Here is a 22,031-nt window from a genome sequence, read left to right as displayed (position 1 = left end):
CTAAGCAGTATTAGAAGGAGAACAGATTCCTCATGATATAGTTTGCCTACTTGGCAATAAATCAATTAAAACTGCTCTCAGCATATACTTTTTCAGTCACGCTATAAAAGGGTAAACCAATGTTTTTGTTGCAGTTATAAGACTATCACATAAGAGTTTCATTATCTATGTAACACAAAGAAAACAGAATACAAAGGAGAATTAAAATAAATTCACAGTGAGAGTATATTTCCCTTGGAGGGAAAACTTGCAACATAACACCTGCACTTCTTGTACCACTATTGGCTTTTGTAAGAGACAACCAAGTTCAGCCATGACCAAAAGTAGAACAAGACTTTTGGATTCCTCAAGAAGAACCAAGTGTGGCAGAGAAATCCTTAACCAGCATAAAGGAATCTCCCTCAATAATTTACATTATAGATGCTTCCCATAACTGTAATGTACAAATGATCACGCACTGTCACCTCAGCTGTCTCTGTCTCTCTGGTGTCCCCAAGGCTTGCTCTGCCAAAGCAGAACCTAATACAAAAAACCAACTATTTTCATTTGATAAAACAAGGTAAAATGCTGGGTTGGTTTCAAATATTCAATCCTAAGAAATTATGGGGTAACTAAACCAAAAGTAGAGAAACCATGATCCATTTCCATGTACCTCTGCAGGGAGTCTGGAATGGCAAATACCCCAGGCTGAGGTAGCTGTGCCCCACCCTCGGTGATATACAAAATAGTGTGTGCAAAAATTTTGTTCCTTAATATGCAGTACTAGGTAAAATTTTGGGTAATAGAAAAATTTTCCATTTCAGGCTTTGTACTCATGTTTGTTATACACCAAGTAGTATAACTATTTCATTTTGTGCTGCTATATTAAAATGCAAATGTGTTGAATTTGTTTTTATACTGGAGTTTAGTAGCTGAAACTCTACATTGTTATTCTTTAAAAATTATTTGAATTAAAGCTGAAATGAATAACTAAAGACCTACTTCCCATAGCCTTAAAACACATGCTTCCCACACAAATATCATGTGTACCTTCTGATGAGACTAGCCCAAATTATTTTTGAGAGATTACTGGTAAACAAAGAACTTTCCACTCTTATATATTCCTTAGTTTGAAGGGCAGTTGAATGCAGCATTAATAAGAAATAATAGTAAACATAATAACAAACACTGGGACTATTTTTAAATGGGACCTTTTAATTATCATCTGAGTTTATGAGACAGAAAGAAACAAAATGGTCTAAGCATGCTGGTTTAGTTTCCACATAAGAAAAATGTAACTACCAGTGGTTGGGTCATTTTATCTCTCCTTTAAAATAAGGGAAATCAAGCAAAGAGAGTGGCAGCAACAGCTGGAACCATATGCCTGTGCTCAAACACAATTTATTCATAAAACTCAAGGAGAGCACAGCACAGCTGCAGAGCAATTATGGGGAGGGGAAAAAAAAAATTTAAAAAATTCCACAAACCCTTCAGAGCTGATTAATAATGATACTACCAAGGAAATAAGATCTGTCATTGGAGTCAGAAACACTCAAGCTTAACAAGTGGGTTTTTTCGGAGGCTGAATTCTCACATTATAAATGTTAGTTGCTATGGATGCTGGTTTTTACTTCTGATACTTCTTCCTTCTAGGTTACTGGGATACTTCCTCCTAAAAAAACCTCCACATTTTAAATCTGCTTCAATTCTGTTAATCCATAGCATGCTTTCTTTAAAATATGAACATTGGAAAGCTGTCTCACACTTCTGAAGAGGTATGGTGGGTGAGTGAATATATCCATGTCCAAAGCAGCCCAGCTCACAAATATATTACACTTTTTAAAATTCAGAAGCTGCCACCTACTCTCTATTTTCATCAGTCTGAATATTGCCAGAATAGCAGCTTCTGTCATTCTTCATCTTTATGATATATAAATTCAGAAGAAATGCTTTTCTGCACCCTTTTTAGACAGTGGGATGAAGCCCAGAGAAACTACTCGTTTCAAGAAAAGACTCTTATTTCAGGTTGCCTAATCCAGACCAGACAAAACTAGAGAGAAACCAGTAACCAGGCATGAACATGGTTAAGAACTAAAGTTACAACCACAAAGTATCACCACTGTTACTTTAATTCCTATTAGACAAGCTGGTGTCTGCCTCTTCCTTCCACTTGTACCTTAACACACTTTTTTGCCTTTGATTGATGACCTAGGAAGACTTACCTGTCAGAGGTAACACAAGAAGATTGGTTTGCATCAGCTGATGCCACCTAATGCTGGCATTTTATCAGTCAAGACAGCCTTTCACAAGGCCAGTTTAGTTCTCATTTTAGTACAGGCTATTGAACTATTTTCTGCCACTGCAGAGGTTCTGTTGGTTCCTCCAAAACCTTTTTCTTAGAGAAAAAAATATCTAAATGAAGCCCTGATGGCACTCAGCAAATACATAAAGAACTTCTCATTCTTCAGCATTTACATGTCAAAAATGTAAGAATTTTATGAATTAAAGGGTTAAGGTAGGCAGTCAGAACAAAGCTCTACTTGGTTGGCCATATATCATATTGTTAAACCAATAAATTACATGGACAGAATAATTTACCTTTTCACCTTCTTCACCTTTACTACCTGGAAAGCCACGTTCACCCTGGAACACAAAAGGATAAAATACAAATCTCAAACAAATATTGTTCAAGTAATTGTATTCTTTAAAATAATTTTACTGCAGTGAAGTTTTATTATGAGACAAAAATGAAGTAATTTGGATGCTGATTGTCTCTCATTCAAAAAGGTGTGAAATGTCTACAAAAAAATGATATGGCTTTCCATAGTTTTGTCAGTTAATAGGAGTCATTTATTTTTCCATTCATCCTAAGGGATTTTCTCAGATTTAAAAATTCTCAACTATTTATTGACACTAGACCTGCTTATTAAAGTACTTCTATTCTTCTGCAGAACCAATTTTAATACATTTATTCCTATTAATACCTTCATTTTAATTTTTAAATATAACTAGTCAACTGTGAAGGTCTCCCACCCAGATAAACTGAAAAAATATACAGATACGATTTATGAAAAGAAAACTAATTTCTTTCACTTTGAAAAGTGTATGAAATTACCCAAGTATTAAAAAGAAACCAAAACAGAGAAAACACAGAAGGGGGGAGTTTTAAACTATTAACTCAACCTCAGGTTATTTCAGCAGATTGAATTCTCTGTTTGATGGTATTTCAAAAAAAAAGGCCTATTATAATGCTCTTTCCAGCTCTAATTTCCTAACTTTAAGCTCAGAAAAGGATCACAGTGTACAATGTTACTATGTTAACATCTTCATCAAATGCAATCTGCAGCCTGTCTATATTATACAAAAATAACACCGGCTCTAGGTTTTTATTTATGTATACTTGTATGTTTTGTGAGACATACAGAAGACAGATGGGCAAAATTATATACAGACAGCACAAAAATGACCTAATTAAGAAAATGCAAACTTTTTCTTCTTTCTCCCTCAAATCATCTAGCAGGAGATAGTTTGCATGTCTTTTCCAATCTCCAGAATTCAGTCTCATGGCCTCAGTACAACACACGTTATTTGTACATCTGTAGACAAAAGGAGTGGAAAATATCCAAAGTAAAGCTTATGGTGTTTTTAAAATTCCTTTAAAAAAATTAGACAGAGCAATGTCTAAACATTCTTTCACCCTTCAGAGAGTGTAATTTCCTTAAATAGAAGTTTAAGGTTTAAATAAGGTTAACTAGAACAGCTGGCTATAACTTGAAAAATTTGTAGCAGCATTTTGTCAAATCTTTCAAGTAACATATCACGTACTGATCATGTACTACACATCTGGGAATTGAATTCAAAGCTTTGGAGGTGTACAGACATATAAATTATCAAATACTTCTGGACTTTTCATCACTTCCTACAGTGGCTGCCTTTTGCTTTTTTCTTTTGGAGGGGGTGGTTTATACAATCAACAGCTCAATTTTAGAAGCAAGCCCGAGAACAAGCATACAAAATGGTATCTAGTGAAATAAACTTCTGCATGTCCTCACCTAAAAATGAGAGCCTAATTCCTGAAATAATTTACAAATGTATATGACTTCTGTTCAGTTCATCTAGTTTCCTTTTTTTTGTGAAAAGTCATGTCAGATATTCTTTTGAAGCCCCTTCCAACCTGCGTTGTTCTATGATTCCCATTCTTCCCCAACTGCTGGACATACAACACAGATAACACTCTAAAAAATTTGTGGAAGTGTTTTCTTCATTTAGCTTTCCCATTTGTGTTTTTACTCAATCCCAAATTCATTATATGAGATAGAGTCAAAATTTCTCTAATTTTAGCTTGTATTCATTGCCTCTCATCCTTTCGTTGCACACCTCTGATAGGAGTCGACTCTGGCTTTTCCACACCCACCCAGAATTTACGGACAGCAATGAGTCTGCACACCACCCACCAGCCCCCACTTTCCAAATCATCTCACCTGAAGGCTGAACAAGCCCAGCTCCCTCAGCCTCCTCTCTTACATCATGGGCTTCAAGCCCTGGCTGTCTTGGTGGGCCTCTGCTGGACTCACCCCAAGGAGCTGCTCTTTACCCTTTCCAGGGAGCTCCAGATTGGATGCAGAACTCCAGATGTGGTCACACAAGCACTCACCAATCGCTCTTCCTGCTCTGCTGGACATGCCCCTGCTAAGGCAGCCCAAGATGCCTTTGGCCTTATGCAAACAAAGGGCATCTAGCAGAACTCCCAACTCCCTTTCTGTAGAGCTGCTTTCTAGAAATTTGGCACCTGGCCTGTACTGTGGCATAAGGGTATTCCTTCTCAGAGGCAGGCCCATATGTTTTCCTATGCTTAACTTTAAGAGTTCTGTGATAGCTCATTTCTCAATATTTTTCCTTCCCTACCTTCCAGCACACTGAGACTACTTCCCTGCATTTGATAACATCCACAAACTTTCTGAGAACCCTATCATACATGTTATTAATAAGGACATTAAATAACATCCAGTATTGCCTCATGGGTATGACACTTGTTATTAGGGAGCAGTCAGACTGCATAGCATCATTCCACCTTTGACCCCAATCTTCCACCCACTCTGTTGTTCATTTATCCAGTCAGAACCCCACAGATTCTAGTGTAATTATGTGTCTGAAGAGCCAAAAGCCTGGCCAAAAGCCTGGCTGGAATCAAGGAATACAACACCCACTGCTCTCCCCTAATCCACACTGACAGCCATTTTATCAGAGTAGGCAATCAGGTTGGTCAGTGTGATTTATCCTTGGTAAATCCATGCTGGCTGTTTGCAGTGACCTTCTAGTCCTTCCTCTGTTCAGACATGCCTTCCAGGATTTGCAACATCATTTTTCCAGGGACAGAGGTGGGGGTGACTGGCCTGCAGTTCAATGGATCCTTGAAGATGGACATGATGTTTGCTTGTTTCCAGTCATCAATGACCTTCCCTAGTAATCATAATTTTTTGATAATGACAGAGGGCAACCCTGCAGTCACATCAACCAGCTGTCCCAGCACCCCTGTATGCATAATGTTTGCCATTGTGTAAACATCCAAGTAGCTGAAGTGCTCCTTAACACTTCTTCTGTGGCCAGAGGTTCATCATTACACTCTCTGCTAACATGCTTAAGTAAACTGGGAGGCCTGAGGGCAAAACTTATTAGGGAAAAAAACAAGGTGAAAAATAATTGGGTAGTCTCAGCCTTTTCCACACCCCCCACCCATTAAGCAGCAGGTCAACCATTTCTTCAGCTTTGTTTTTGCTATGGATGCAGTTAACAGAAGCTCTTAATACTCTCTTACTAGTTTCAATTCCAGATGAGTTTCTGGTTTCCTAACTCCATCACCCCGTTCTCCGGCAGTGTCTCTGTGTTCCTACTGGGTAGCTCACCCATGCTTCCACTGCTTACTTTCTTTTCTGTCTGAGGTCAGCCAGAAGCATCTTGTTCATCCATGCTGGCCTTCTGCCATACTCACTCAACTCCCTGCATAACAACATGGAGTGTTCTTGGGGTTTTAGGAAGCTGTCCATGAAGATTAACCAGCTGGACTCCTCAGATTTGCAGGACAATTTCTATAATTCCTTGGCTTCCTCTTTGCCAGACTCAAAAAATTTTTCTCCTTGATACTTTCTTCAGATATCTTGTTTTCTAGGTCCCTGAACATAAACTAATTCCCTGCTGGACCCTCTCTGGTTTCTCCACATCTCTTATGGAAGTGAGGGTGGAGGACTCCCCCAAACATGACACAGCATACCAGGTGCAGCACCACCAAGCAAAGAAGTGAAAATATCTCCCCTTAATCTGCTAGGTGCAATTTTAATTATATAGTCCAATAGGTGGTTTATTTTATTCCAGTAAGGGAACACTGTTAACTCATAATTCAGTCTCATGTCTACATCTCCATAATTTTCAGCAATGTTGCTGTTCAACAAGTCAGTTCTTGCCTGTACCAATTTTAGTGATCAACAATGCCTTATTGTTTCAAAAATAATCCAGATTTTTCTGCACATATTTGAATTTAAAAAAAGTCCAAATTAGAGAAAATAAGAAATATAGACAGCAAAATGTAGGTAAAGAAGTTTAGGAAATTTCCACTTGACAGTATAAAAAAATATAACAGTATTAGCCACTAGTAACTTATTTCAAAGAATACAAATGCTGCAGAAATAAAAAAAATGAAATTTAAGAAGTACCACATGTATGGTTGACTTAAATTCTCCTTTGTGTGGCCAAATTCTCATATTAAATTAGGCAAAACATTTCACGCAAATTTTTCATGGACAATCATTGATTGCTTGTCCTTATATCACTGAAGGATTGCTGATCTCATTTTCAGTGTTTTAAATATGCCTGGCTTTGAGTGTAGAAATGGATAGACTGTGGTAATCTTGTTGCTGAACAAAATGCTGGCTACCTCATCTGCAGAAAATAAGTTCCTTCCTTCCTTCCCCTTGTGCTATATTACAGGAAGTGTCTGCCCTAAAGATACACAAATTGCATCAAGGTCATGTTGCAGAACATTTTCTCAAAATTTTAATAACAACAAAATAATGGGGATTTTTTTTTTTTTGTGTGGTCTCTTAACTTGTTGAAGCAGCAGAACTATTTCCCCTACAATTTTCTAAAAGGAATTAGCTGGACAGGCATTAAGATTTAATTCCAAATATTTGCAATTAAAAGCACCTGCAACCAACAAAAAATCTGACCACGAAAAAAGGCAATTTTAACAAGTATTACCAGCAAGGTCTGTAATAAACATGTCTCTTTTTGCAAGTTCTAGCCTTCCTACAATATTCCACTTCTGGAAAGGAGCAAAATGGAAGAGTGGAAGAAAAGACCTGTACAGTTTGAAGAATTAAGCAACTGGTATTAATGCAAAATAGTACTGCTGGGCAAGTTTGTACCACAGCCCCACATGTCCTTTCTCTTTTGAAAGAGAAGTCAATAGTAAAGTTCCTCTGTCACATTATATAACTGAGAAACTGGATATGTAATTCAAGTACCATTTATGTAGATACTGGACAGCTGGCAAAAAGGATGTTGAGACTGCAAATCGTTAGAAGGAAACTTATTTTATTTTTTTGGGAATTTGTTTGGTTTCTCTTCTACCTTGGAGCCAGTAAAACTGGGTTTGCCAGGAGCACCTACTAAGGCAATTTCTCCCTGAAACAAACTGTACACAGACATCATTTTACAGACCTATCTCATGACTGAGCTAAATTAAGAGAAAAGGCATCTGGACATGTATTGCTTCTCACTCCTTTACTATGGAATAGCTGAATTCATTTTTAGAGTTATATATGTCTCCTACCTTGTATTTGGTTAATATGTTTTTCACTTTTAAAATAATAGGCCATTAATAATTTCAGGTTATCTAATTCTGTAGCAGATACAGCTGTAGGTTGCTTCAGACAACTAGACAACAGAATTTAGAGAATTTTGATCACATGAAAAGCTTTCTCAAACTTCATTTCAGGCCCTGTTCTGAAGAAGACAGTCCAGAAGGCACTTGCATGCTACCCAAGTATTTAAAACCCCAAAAAGTGTGCCACAGCTTCCACTGTCTCCCCAGTACCCATTAGGCACTTGAGTACACAGGGATCTACCCTTAAACCATTAGGTCCAACAAGGAGCTGTATGCACAAGGCAGACTCCTGGTTTCTAGGCTCTGCTCAAAGGGCCCTTTCAGAGCTCTCCTTCATCTCAAAGTGTCCAATTTACTCAGCAGGGAGAAAGGCAAATCTTGATCCTCTGCAACCAGGCAGGCTTGCCCTACTTCCCAAGTGAATGTTTTATACAGGCTGTTAATTTACCGCGTCCTCTAACCCATGTTTTAAAAAAAGAGCAAAGTAAGTCGTCTGTACAGTTGACTGTCACCCCTGGCTTCCAAATGACTTTCTCCTTACACTGCCCATGAAAATTAAGGATCTGACTTGAACTTGCAAATCCCATTCAGGGAACAAGATGCTTAAAAGTTACATACAGAAACCGAGCATAAGTTAAACCAAACATCTTGTTAATCAAAAATGTTTTTAAAAGGTAACTGTTGAAGCTGAACAACACAGTAAACTTCCTCCTCAATATTTGAATAAGGAGTATTAGAAGAAAAGCAAACCATAAATCAAGAACTTTGAGTTGAGAGCTAAGACAATTCAATTCTGCATTTAATATATAGCTTTACAAGGAAAAGGTATAGTTAAAAGCCTAGTAATATCTCATTTGGAATTAGAATATAAAAATTTGCAGTAATTTCCTTTTCTATTCCTTCTTAGCAAAGTGTATTAAATAATTACAGACCTAGTGAGAACCTGGCTCTGCCACTCAAAGCTAAGAACCACCCTCCATTTACAGATTCATGAAATATGCCACCATGAATACATTAATTTTTTGTCATAATTAAACTATAGTCACTGAGCTGAATTCTGGTAGAATACATCTCTGCTTATATGGCTTCTAATAGGAGCTTAGAAGTCTTATTAAAAGAATCTAAAATGAAATCCTTTCTCCATTCCATTCATGGATGTGATGTCCTTGACAGAAGTTGGCCCTAGTAACTTGTTCATCACCCAGTTGAGTTTTCTGTCCAGGCCAAAATTCACCAACAAAAGAAAATTTTGAAAGTTCACTTGCTTGATTCCAAGCCAAGCAGGAGACAAATGCCTCACAGACACAAAAAGAACAAAGGAAAAACTCCAAGCTCTCTTAAAAACACAAAGAGCCAATAAAAGAACTATTATTCATCAGAATGATGCAAATAATTAAGCAAATAAATACAAAGCCCTCATGGCATACAACAATTAAAATAAACCTTAAAATAGCTTGCCAAAATGGCATTTTTGTAACTCCACTTATGGCACAATTTTCAACTTCTTCTTTCCAGCTCCTGTCTATAACAATACATGGGAAAAAGTAGAGGGGAAAAAATCTAATTAATCATTACAAGTAATCATTAGCACTTCATTTTCTCTAGATTTACAATATGGATTGTGAAAAATTCTTCATAGTCTGCTACCAGATAATAAAATTTCATCTTCCCTGCTATACTAGATCACTGTAAACTAGAAGAACACCCCCAAAACACAATCACAGATTTTTTAATGAAAAGAAGCCATAGGTCTTTTGTCTTGCATTGTTTAATCAGTGCTCTACAGATTATTATTTCTTCATGAAAAAATTCACTTTTACATCAATACCATCAGTATTGGTTCTTATTAAATCTAAGATGATTGATGTTGTAATTGCTTTAACTGTTTTGGAAATGTGTAATGTATTGATATACATGGTCTTTAATATACTTATAATTTATTGAGTTTTTCAGTTTATAATTGCACTGCAACAACTTATAAAATTAGAGAAGAATTCTGAAGGCAGAGTAAGATGCTTTGTTGCTTTGTATGTGTGTATATAACAACATTCTTATACCTTGATTTCCACATTTAGCTATTTCTTCCTCCCAAATAAAGGACTTCCACACTAAAAAAATTGAAAACAATAAAAGCAGAGGCTATCTTAACCTACAAATATATGAACTTTATCAGGAGTGTTACCCGCACTGTGAAATAATATTGGAGCAAAAAATGAATTAGGAATCACATTATCTAAACACACACACATACAAAAAAAAAAAAAAGAAAAAAAAAAAAGAAACCAAAAAAAGAACAAGTGTTGAAAGAAACTTTTATCAATCACTTGGAATGCATTTTGCTATTTGGACTATTTTAGGCACTAACAAGATTTATAATGGCAAACATACCGGAACTTCATGAGATTCTCTTCAAGGCTGGGAAAGTGAAACAATTACTGTAAAATACTTTAAGCATTTTTCAGACATGTTTCTATGAAATTAAAAACAAACAAAAAAGAAACCCAGGAAAAAAAAAACCACCAAGAAGCAGTCAGATGTTTCTCCATTCTCAATCTGAAAATGAAACATTTTTATTTTTAAATTTACTGGGGCACTGCCAGTAGCTTGATTTACTAAATAGCCTTGATACTCCAGGGTTACTAGCAAGGAAACTCATCTTAATAGAAGCAAAATCAGCACGGTCAAACACTACTTAGTGTTTTGATAATTTATGGATATGTGCCTTCCATTAGTCTAAGTATGCCAGACCCTTGGAATAATCTAATAGTCTGGTGTTTTAAAATGAGGACAACTATTTTTAGCATTGCAGAAATGGAGCGGAATGTTCAACAATTTACTGTCAGTGGGCTTGAGCAGCATCCTCCCCTGTGGAGCACGTACCCAGCCAGTGCAGAGCCACCAGCAGGGGCAGAGCTTTGCCTTAAACAGATAAAAATCCCACACCAATTACAGTCCATTATATGACACCTTTCTTAGCCTACTGGAATATTTCCTTGTTTATTTGAACAGGCTCTTGTTAATGGTCTGGATCACCTGGTAGAATATTAGTTATGTAAAAATGTATTCAAAATATATTTATTTAAACTTGCTCCCTGAATTTCCTGGATTACTCATGTCAAAAAGTTTCTGCTGAACATTATGACATTTTGGCTTCACTGCATCTACCAAGCCTTTCATTCCCTCTTGGTTACTGCTGAGCTACCAGCACTTCCTGAGTTCTTGCTCAGTGCTATCCTTGTTGCAAACTTGATCCGTGTGAGCAAGAATAAGATCCTCCCTTAAAATAACCTGATGAAGAAGGGCTTGTGACAGGTAAATAGTTCATTTCCTTTGCTCTGTGCTGCTTCCACAGTGGAGCACATACACTGTGGTTGGGCCATGGGGGTCAGGGCAGGTCAGAAGGCTCATGTTAAGTAACTGCTCAAGAGAAAAGCAAATGGCAATAACCCTACTGATCTTATTTGCATATTATAAGACAGACTGAGTTCAGAAGGCACCAATTCCTCATTCCCATCACTTTCTGTTACTCATCTTTGGGACAAGACTGTCTTGCCTATTCATTCAGGCAATTGGATGTTAATACACTACAAATTAAATGACACTTTAAAATCTAGATTTTGATCATTCATATTCAAGCTAAAGAATCAGCAGTTGTAGGCAGTTCAGAGCATCAGAGAACATTGCCACAGGTCTCCTTACTCCAGACTGCACTCTCTTTAGTTGGCATTGTTTCCTTTTTTTGCTATGAGCATGTCTCAAAAACCATGCAAATCACACAATATCTATATTCAAATACATAAAGCATATCTATATTCAAATACACAAAGCATATCTATATGCAAATACATAAAACATATTTTCATACATAAAGTACATAAGTCAAAAGTTTGTTCCTATATTTTTCCTCACAAATTATTTCCACCCAAGAGAAGTAGTCAGAGAAGTTGTTCTGAAAAACCAAAGATGAAAGTATCACTCCATTTACTGACATGCACAACTACAGCCAGGTATACTGCCTTTTTCCTTTTTTCTTTGGTAATAAACAGACTGAAGTCTTTGGCACATATGTCAAGGACTGGTTTCTGTGCCATCAAAAAAGTATCAGCAGAAGCAGAGCCTCTGCTATCAGTAGGTCTTCTTTCTGCCTTTGGCAATTACAAGTGGTATTCACTGCTATTGCATGTCCTTGAAGAGGTGACAACTTAAAAATACAGTGCAGACACGAATTAAACATGGGCTGGATAACAATCCAGTTAATTTGATCTACAACATCATACACAGAATATTTAAAAATGCAAATAAAATTCACAAGATCATTTCCTGTAGAGTAGTGAGAGTATGCAAATAGGATTCTGGCTGAAAAAATTCTCAAAGACTTAAAAGTTCCTATAGGTGAATAGTTTAAAAATTAAGTCTAGCCAGTTGAATATTTCCATTATCTGAAGCAATACCATTGAAAAAAGTTTGAAGCAATCTTATACTCAAGGACAACTGATAGTTTATTGCAACTATGTTTTTCCCCTTACAGCAGCTCTGTCAAAAGGAAAATTGCCTGACCTACACACCATCTATTAATTTACTGCTAATCCAACCATAACATAACATTAAAGCAAATCTAAATCCTATTAAAGTTTCAACAGAACTGGAAAGTATTCTAATTGGCCCTGCTCAAATAATATTTGAAATGTAGTAATACTAAATGTGTGTTAAAAAGCATTATTCAATATGAACATATTGCTGAGGACTTTCAAAAATAATATAATATGACTATTATTCTGAACATAATAGTTGGACCCTCGGGTTTATATTAGGAATGTAAACAGCATTGGTCCATCTCTTACATCTCAGAAGCTATTCTTTGTAAGAGAACTATCATCAACATCATCTTCATCATTATCCAGTTCCATAATCTTAAGATTCAGGAGGCAGATTGTCAGCTGGTACAAATGCAAGTTTAACTAAAAAAAGTCAGACCCACAGGCCATTAAATATTAACTTCAATGTTTAACCACACAGATATGAAATGCAAAAAAACAGTAGAAAAAGCAATTGTTTAGGCCCAACCAGAGACAAATAGAACTGCATATAGACTGAAATTTCTAGTCTAAGAACTAATTCCTATCAGTATTTTTCCTGAAATGTCATATTGTCAGTGTGTTTGTAGCTGCAAACCTCTTTTGAACCACTGATAAATAAAACAAGGTACAGTTTTCAGGTCTCCACTTCCACATAGGTTTTTAAGGCTTTTCCAAGAACTGTCTCTCCTCACTTCCAAAACAGTGCTTTTGACATTTACTGTCAAAAGACAGACTTCTGGAGACAGATTAAGAGGATATACCAACCTATATAATAATAGGTAATTGCTATATTATTAAGACTAACACGGGAATCTGGGATCAGCCGATCTACTGTGAGCACAGGAGCCCTGGAGCTGCTCCATAAAGGTAAGTCTCCATTTCCATAAATTCTGAGCACCTCTGTGGGTAATTATGACATCTCAGCCTAGAAGGGTTGTAATTTTCCTTTCAGGCCTTTTCTTAACCTCATTGAGGCTTATTTCGCTACTCTGCACACTACATCTGGGATGCCTGACAGAAAGCAACTTGTCCACTATCCGAGGGACACAAATTTTTGCGTAAGTTTTTAACCATCCTCTCATTAAAGCCTAATGTTTATTTAGAGAATCAACACTACTCTGACACCCATTTCTCCAGCTGCATTCCTTTCTCATTCTGTGGTTCAGCAGAAGTTCTGCCAGTACAGTGTATTCTAGAGGGTGGTATTTCTCTGGCCATCTGACAACACTGGCAGTATAACCCTGTCACCACAGACAGTCATGCACATTTCTTAATAGATCCTGAAGTCTAACCTCTTTCCAACTCATGGATTTGATACCAGAAGACAAAAATGTTCAGACCAAAGTATGGAGAAATGGGGTGGGGAAGACAAACTGGCCACAGCTGCTCTTACATTACGTATCCTACCTGCTTAGGTTCCCATTAATCAAAGATGATTGCTACTCTTCTGTTCTCATTGCTGCCTTTTCTAGCAGAGCTGCTATCGTGGCACTGACTAACAAATGCCTTCTTCTCATGAAAACAAAACCAATCCCTTCCCACTCCCTAGATTGCCACTGAGACAATCTCTCTCCATTTATGCAATGAGCTGTAATGCAGCTTACAACAAAGCTTCAAAAATTTATTAAGGAATAGCATTGTCCACATTGTACACAATTCCCATCTGTTAAATAGTTTCCTACCTTTGCTCTTCCTTTATGGCCTTGGGTGCACCTCTATCAATACTGTTTGCTCCACTGGACGGAGAATTTATTTTACTCCAGCTTTGTGCTACTCTGTCTGAGAAAGTCCCAAAATCTTGTCATGTTACAGGAAGACACACCAATATAGAGTATATGGCCACAGCCCAGAAGCCTGGCACTCTCCTTCCATTCATACTTTTAAAGTGAATTTTCATTCTGTGAGGTGAACAGCTAAATAATTATTTCTTGAGATATTATTGTCAATAGATACAAATAATTGCTGTGCATCTTCCATGTGTAAAGGTAACAGGTTACAACTATAAAACAAAGTTAATTATGAATTAATTTCTCCTGTTTAGAGTCTTATTTCAAAGTAACATGATGTTATTTTCATGTGTATGGGACAAACAGAAGAACTGTCATTCACAAAAGAACAGGAGCATAGTGAAAGGGGTGGTAATTCTGAAGAAAAAGGATTAGCTGACTAGCTTCTCAGTCTCTGTAAAAAAAAAGTGCCTTGTGTGAGGTACTTGTTAAACACAAATCAAACACCTGTCAGCCAGCTGGGCCACGTGTGTCACTGCTGAGCCATCTGCAGGAACACACTCCATGCCAGTTGCTTTACTTAGTGTGGCCTGGGAACAAGAATCCATTAGACAAAAAGTCAACAGTGGAATTAGCAGCACTTTTTCTTTTAGTGCCCTTCCACTTACTTGTTTGACTTCTTGTGTTACTATTTTTGGGAGCCTCATGCCAGAGAAACAGTGCTGACTGCTGATTAGACAAGACTTGGCCCAGCCTCAGCGTGTCACATTAATTTAATCGGTTCGGACTCGAAACATGCAGCATGGATCTTAGGTGTTTATAAATATGGGCTAGCAGTGAGAACTAGAAAAATAAAAATACATTCTGGTTTGCAACACCGGTGAATGATTTTACTATACTAATAAAATGGAATTTTTATTTCCAACAATTTGGTATCTGTGAATTTTAAAAAGCAATTTACATTGAATTTGGAATATAAAAACTGTGCTACAATTTTAGTGTGTTTGGGAGCAAGAAATATATTCATTGACATTAAAAATGCACATATGAGCTGCATTTATTTAAATTTTAATAATATAGCTCACCCACTAAAAGGAGGGCAAAGGAGAGTTAACAGGCCACAAGTCACACCAGCCAACAGTATTATCTACAACCTCCGTATAATTTGTATTATGTATAAATTTTTTACTGTATGAAATAAAGAATTTTTTTTTGAATCTAATGTGCTACTCATAATAGGAGTTATTATCCGGGCAGAAAATACTCTTATATATAATTTAAATGAAGCACAATAACACAATCTATCCATAATTATCCTAATATAGATTAATGATTCATCAGATCAAAAGATCTAGTATTGTGTGAAGTTCAATACCTAGTGTCTTAAAAGAAGTCAAAGAAAACTAAGCAAAATGTGTCAGACAAGATGTACAATGTGGCAGTACAGTGAGAAAGTTCCTTCCTCCCCAATTAGCCCATTTCCTGCAACACACTGCTGCCAACTTTTACAGTGCAATAATGGGTACTTAAAGCTCTGCATTCTGATGAGATGTGGAAAGTTCAGAATATCAGTTTCATAAACCTACAGTCTCTAGCCCTCAAAAAAGAAGGGGAAAAATCATACAAGATTAAAATCTATGCGCCACAGAAACCTTCCAGAAAGAATCCAATAAATACAATTTATGAACAATTGAAGAAGGATCCTCAAGCCTCCCCTGCCCTTTCAAGCTCTGTAAGGTCCTGACTGAAGCTTTTCAAACACAGTTAAGAGCCCCAGAGCCAAGCAGACTCACAGCTAGAGTATTCATGACTCTGATTAAGGAACAAAGGGCTGCATTTAATGACTGCATTATTTAACAACTGCATTATGTTTTACTTCCACGTTACATAAGGGGCTAACAAAGGCCTGCCCTGCATGGCACCATGCCACACTCTGCTTTGCTCCCTGCATCCCAGAGCCCTGGAAAATGAATGGTGACCTTTGGTGGCTCTGGCCACACCTCACATCACATCACAAAGGCGGCTGCTGCGCTCCAGGCCCCAGGAGCAGCCAGGCTCTGCTGGTTATTGCAGCTGCAGTGCAAATCCCAGAGGGTACATATACCTCCCACTCTTATCTCACCACTGCCACTCGCCTGCAGGAGAGCACGGCTTTGATGCCAAGCAATACAAGTCATGTCTGGCTCCAAAATCACATTTGTACTTCTGTTCTACTGAGACATACTAATCTGATTTTGAGGGAACCCATGAGAGCACAGAAGACAATGCTGTAACTTTCCTCAGATGGGACTGAAGCATATTTCCTTTCCCTCAAAAATCAATGATTCCTTAATTAAAAAATGAAGTCTTTGCTCACCAACACCTACAGCAGTCACCAGCACCCTTCCCTCCAGAATGGAAATAACACCCAAGCAGTGTCACTGCATGCCAGGTAATTTGATTCCACAGAGCTTTCTCTGGAGAACTGAACTGAACTGCTGTCGTTTAGCTTCAGGAATTGAAAAACCAGGGAGCCTGACAGTTCCTGGAGTTGTGAACTGCAAAAATCCCCTAATAAGGCAAAAATAAGTCAGCACAGCAGACAGCTCTTTGGAATCAAATTTATGATCAAAGGCTATTCAAAACACTTTCTTGTAATGCTAAGGAGAGAGCAAGAAGGCAAGAACCATACATGCTGAAGCAATGAAACAAGTTTTGGAAAGCATAATGATCTAAAGTCTATTTTCCAAGTAAGATAATTTATTTTATTTTTAAGCATATCTATGTATCACAAAGCTATTGAGACCTACTATTTTCACATGTGTCTACCTCTTAAAATCAGATGTATATTAATGTCACACTAAGATATCACTGAAAACACAAAAAGAATACAAACCTTGTAGAAAATTTGTTGCTGCTATAGATGGCATCCAACTGCCTGATTTACCATCACCAGCATTTCTCAAGCTCAAGGCTTTAAACTCAGTGGTAAGAAAGTTTCCAATTGTACCACATTCTTACAGCTCACAACTCTCTTTGAAAAGATTTCTGATGTCAAATATTTTTCCTGTGTTACTGGTTATAGTATTTTGTTTCTGTTACAGACTCCAGAGCAAAGCAGCACAAAGATCTTTCAAAAGTTGAATAACTAACACAATTTATGTCCATACATGATCTAAGAATATTGAAATATAACTGATTTGCAGTGATGGGAGCTCATAAATTGGATGGTACTGAATAAAAGACAGATAAACTGAGTAAGATGGCTTTAAGTAGTACCTATCCAGTGCTCCACCCATATTTTGGAAGTTTTCTCAAAGATGCTGATGAGCTACTTCAGAAATATCCTGATCCCTGTCAAGGATCTGTACAGGACATGAAATGTGGAAGGCAATATGTCCAGAGATCTTTCAAGACAGCAGCAAGGAAAAGACTGCATTACTGAAAACTCAAAACCAACGTCTCCTCAGATTTGTACACTTGCATGAGTGATTAATGCTCCAAAAGCATACACTGAACTGGCACAACAGGCCAAATATCCACGGCTCTTCTGCAAAGTCAAATATGCCCTGGAAAATTCTAGAGTTTGCATGGTCTAGCTGGAGCAATGGGCAAAGCAGAACAATGGTCACAAGGATGTTCATGATGAGGTTGTGATTTGGATGTAATTTAAAACAAGTTTCCAGTTGTGGATTTCATGACACAGCTGGCCCTGAAACCCTGACCCTGTAGTAACTCAGTACAGAGATGGGTATTAAAAACATCTCTGAAAGCAATTTGAAGTCACATGCTACACTAGCATACAATGTTTTATTTTTTTTTCAAAATTTTAAGTTCACATATATAAATTAAATCATATTGGAAAACAAAGCACGGGACATTTCTAAGTCACATTTTATATTAAGAAAAGAAAAATTTTATAATGTAGCCATTTCCAAACTCATTTTCTCAGGTACCACTAAGGGAAAGGAGAACTCTTCCCACCAGGCAGTGCAAAGTGGACTGTTCAGGAAGCTGTCTTGATAGCATTCATACCACAAACAGAATCTATATCACATTTCGAGTAGCCTTTTTCTATTTATTTCCTTACCTGTTCCAAATATAAAGAGAACCCTACTCCAAAAGGATATTCAAATTTATCAAAACTGAAATCAGCAGTTTGGTTTCCTAGTCAGTTAAAACGGAAGACAGCACATTGATATTGGACTTGAGAAAACTGAAGTATCAGAGGACACAGTTAAATTAAGAAAAACAGGACTACAAGCAGCATTACTTATATCAGTACTATTAACTTCTAGCTCACAAAATATGTGAGTTCATGTACATTTTGTTGGCTCATCATCACACATACATTTGCTTAAAAACAAAGGACTAATCCTTTTACAAATACCTGCTGAACAGTTTCATGTAAAACTCATTTTATGTAAATCTCATTTTCAATACTCAAAGTACAAATAGCACTCATAGAGTGGGTAGAGCTCTTGAAACATACTCTTGTTTTTTTCTCTGGTCTGACTTTGATCTCCATCATATTTTACATGTGATTTTACATGATCTCTGTCACTATGAGTACTATACTGTGAATTTTATGTTATGGATCATGAGAAAGCAATTACTGTAGAGGTTTGGATAAAGGGGATTGGACAAACCCAGTTTAATTTGGTAAATATTCTGAATATAAATCTGTGTAGAAATAAACACTTTTTGATTTACATAAGCATGTCTTTCTCTTTTTAGTCTGAACTATTTTATTAATATACTGCAGAAGGATCTATAGGGTGTAGTAGCAAATGCACAGCATTGAATATCTCATTGCTTCATGCTTATATGCAAGACCAGCTATTCTAAAAAGCTTATTCAATGTATTTAATATTTTAGGAATAGTGTTCATAATCTAGATTGCAAAAAATCAATGCAAAAAGTTAAAACAATAAAGTTAAGCCATTTGAAAGTCAAATATTCAAATGAATGAATGTTGTCACAAGTATTTCACAAAATGGAGTTTTTGGTCTATTAATTGTATCATTGTATCATGAGGAAGCACTTAGTATAGAGGTTTGGATAAAGGGGAATGGACAAATCCAGTTTAGTTCAGTAAATCTGATTTATGTTACTGCCTACATCAATTTCATTTTTCAGAATGTAGTCATTGATAAAGAAGAAAAAATATTTTCATAATAGAAAAATTAGAAAAACATTGAGTCCTTTGAGCCCTTTGAGCCTTACTGCCATCAGCACATTCTCAGAAGCATAAGGCATTTCTGGCTAGCAGGACCCATAACACACATCAGCCATAGAATCCTTAAGGTTGGAGAAGACCTCTAGGATTGAGTCCAACCATTAATCTAACAATGATATCTCCACCACTGAACCATGTCACTAAATGCCACATTTTTGGAACATTTAGAGAGATGTTGACTCAAACCTCTTCCATGGACGGCCCATTCCAATGCCTGATGATCCCTTTGGTGAAGAAGTTTTTCCTAATATGAAATCTAAACATCCCCTGGCGTGACTTGAGGCCATTTCTTCTTATCCTGTAACTTCTTACATGGGAGAAGAAACCAACACTCACTACAATCTCCTCTCAGGTACTTGGAGGGAACCATAAGGTCCCCAACTCACCAAGAGGCTTAAAACTTTATCAAAATACCTGCCCCAGGTGGCTGCTTATCTCAGAACCACGAACTCCTGCTAAACTTCTCAAGCATGCAGAGATTGTCTACCCCCTAAAATGTATATGCCAAAATGCATGAGAAATTCACCATGACTGACAAGGCATCACAGACCAGCAAAAAATAACCCTGTAACCCAAACAGGACTCCATCACTTAGCATCCAGAACTCAAATAAGCTTTCAGTTTCGAGCTTCATTGCCATGGCATTATAGAGCCAGAAGCAAAGAGAAGGAAAGGATTTAACTTATTCTTGGACTTTGTGTCCAAGAAGTGGACACAAGAAGTGCAGGAAAAAGGAAGGTCTCAATTATACAGAGGAAAATTAAACCCAGCTTTTTTCAAGTTTACAAAAAGCTATGAAGGAAAGGAAAAAAATGAGCTCCCTGTAAGCAAGAACACTGAGATCAGGTGGTTGATGGAATTTCCCCCCCCCCCCCCCCCTTATCCCCAGAAAATGTCTAACACATTTTTAAGGCTTGAGGACTTGATTTTCTAATCATGGTTCAAAGTGCTGTCAGACTGTTTGGAAAGCCTGGAGATACACCATATAGAGAGGATCACAGAATCATAGAAGGGCTTGGGTTGAAACAGATCCTGAAAATCATCTGGTTCCTACCCCACTGCCATGGGCAGGGATGCCACCCATTAGACCAGGTTGCTCAGGACCCTATGCAATCTGACCTTAAACACTTCCAGGAATGGGGCATTTACAACTTCTCTGGGCAACCTGTTCCAGTGCCTCACCACCCTCTGAGTAAAGAATTTCTTCCTGACATTTTATCTAGAGCTCTCATATTTCAGTTTAAAACCATCCCCCCTTGTCCTATCACTATCTGCCCTTGTAAAAGGTAGCTCTCTCTCTTTTTTATAAGCCCCCTGTAAGTAGTGGAAGGATCCATCCCATGATATGCTTTGTGCAGAGACACAACACAAAGCACATGTCATGGAGGTCTGTAACAATCCCCCCGTGGGTGCTGTGGAAAGGATCTGCACATATTCAACCTGTATGGAAGTAAGATGATGTTATGACTTCAGCGAGGGAGAAGTCTGTGGGCCACACAACAGGAATGCTTTCTCTCCATTTCAGCAGTACAGAAACACTAGGAAAATCATCAGACTTTTTAAAATAGAAATACTTTGCACAGCAATGTATTGACTTTGCTGAGGTTATGCCGGTGATGTGACCCTGTACACAGCAGTGAGAGGTGAAGCCCATTCTTAATGGCTGAGCAATCAGTTTTCATTGCCATAAGGAATCTAACTGCTAGATCAGGATTGCTTGATTTCTGGAGCAGATAGGTGACTGTCATATTATATCTTAAAGCAGTCCAGTCCCCTCAAACCTCCACTTCAGGGACAGATTTAATTTCTCATGCCATAACCAGCACTCTGGCTACAATCCAGTTATACTAAATGGCTTCAGAAGTGTATCCAGAGGCAGTTTCACTTGCTAATCACCAAAAAGTAGGCTAACAGTGCTTCCTTCAACACATTTCTTCTGCACTCACAGCCTTTGCTGTACATTGCCAGAAGGACAGAGCCTAAGGTCTCACACATATAGGGATTCTGATTAACCACAGTTAGAATCAGTTCCAGTTGTTCTTGTATCATGGTTTGACAGATATGTTGAAGAAGTGTGCCTACAAGGCTGAGCTACAAAACAGTCCCCATTGCAAGAAAGGGATCATGCCACTGTATTCCATCTCTTCTGATAGTCTACAAAGGGAACAAATTTCCCTCCAAGGGAAGCCTACTACCCTCTTATTTTAGAATTATAAACAAGTACCTCAGAACCATCTCCTCTGATAATCTCAAAAGTTTTTCCTGTTGCCCCAAGTAGGTTTTACTTTTTAAAAGAAAAATCTCTTAAGACAGTTTCCTGAAAAAGGATGGGGAGAAGGAACTAGATAGGCAGACATCAAATAGACAGTCACATACATAATTTTTTTTTTACATATGTAATTTACATATGTAATACTGTTTTGTGACTTTGGGGGCCTGAGGTAGGGCTCCACAGGATCTGTGTTAGATTCTTGACTCTCTAGATTAGTCAAAAGCACCATGACACTGACTTCTTTTAACCCAAAGGCAGATGAGACAATAGGCATCTTGTGGTGTGCCACCAGTCAATGAAAACTTCATTTTTTACTTTGGCAACTTACAAGAACTGCATCAGAAAAATCCACAAAGCTGCTGAATTATGGCCAGAACAT

General features: G+C 37.5%; 1 protein-coding gene across 5 annotated transcripts in view; it reads right to left on the bottom strand.

Moving 5' to 3' along the window:
• COL19A1 (collagen type XIX alpha 1 chain) overlaps positions 1-22,031 on the bottom strand; it is a 183,821-nt gene that overhangs the window by 114,202 nt on the left and 47,588 nt on the right. For 4 of the 5 annotated variants that reach the window (XM_077174795.1, XM_077174799.1, XM_077174796.1 and 1 more), the window contains exon 11: positions 2,578-2,622. The exons of the other annotated variant lie outside the window; for it this stretch is intronic. In XM_077174795.1, the coding sequence (XP_077030910.1) occupies positions 2,578-2,622 (45 nt within the window). The remainder of the gene's footprint in view (positions 1-2,577; positions 2,623-22,031) is intronic. 5 annotated transcript variants of the gene reach the window in all.

Source organism: Agelaius phoeniceus, chromosome 3 (genome assembly GCF_051311805.1).
Source record: "Agelaius phoeniceus isolate bAgePho1 chromosome 3, bAgePho1.hap1, whole genome shotgun sequence".
Classification (NCBI taxonomy): Eukaryota; Metazoa; Chordata; class Aves; order Passeriformes; family Icteridae; genus Agelaius; species Agelaius phoeniceus.
Note: the sequence above shows the minus strand (reverse complement) of the source record. Positions and strands in the feature narration are given on the sequence as shown.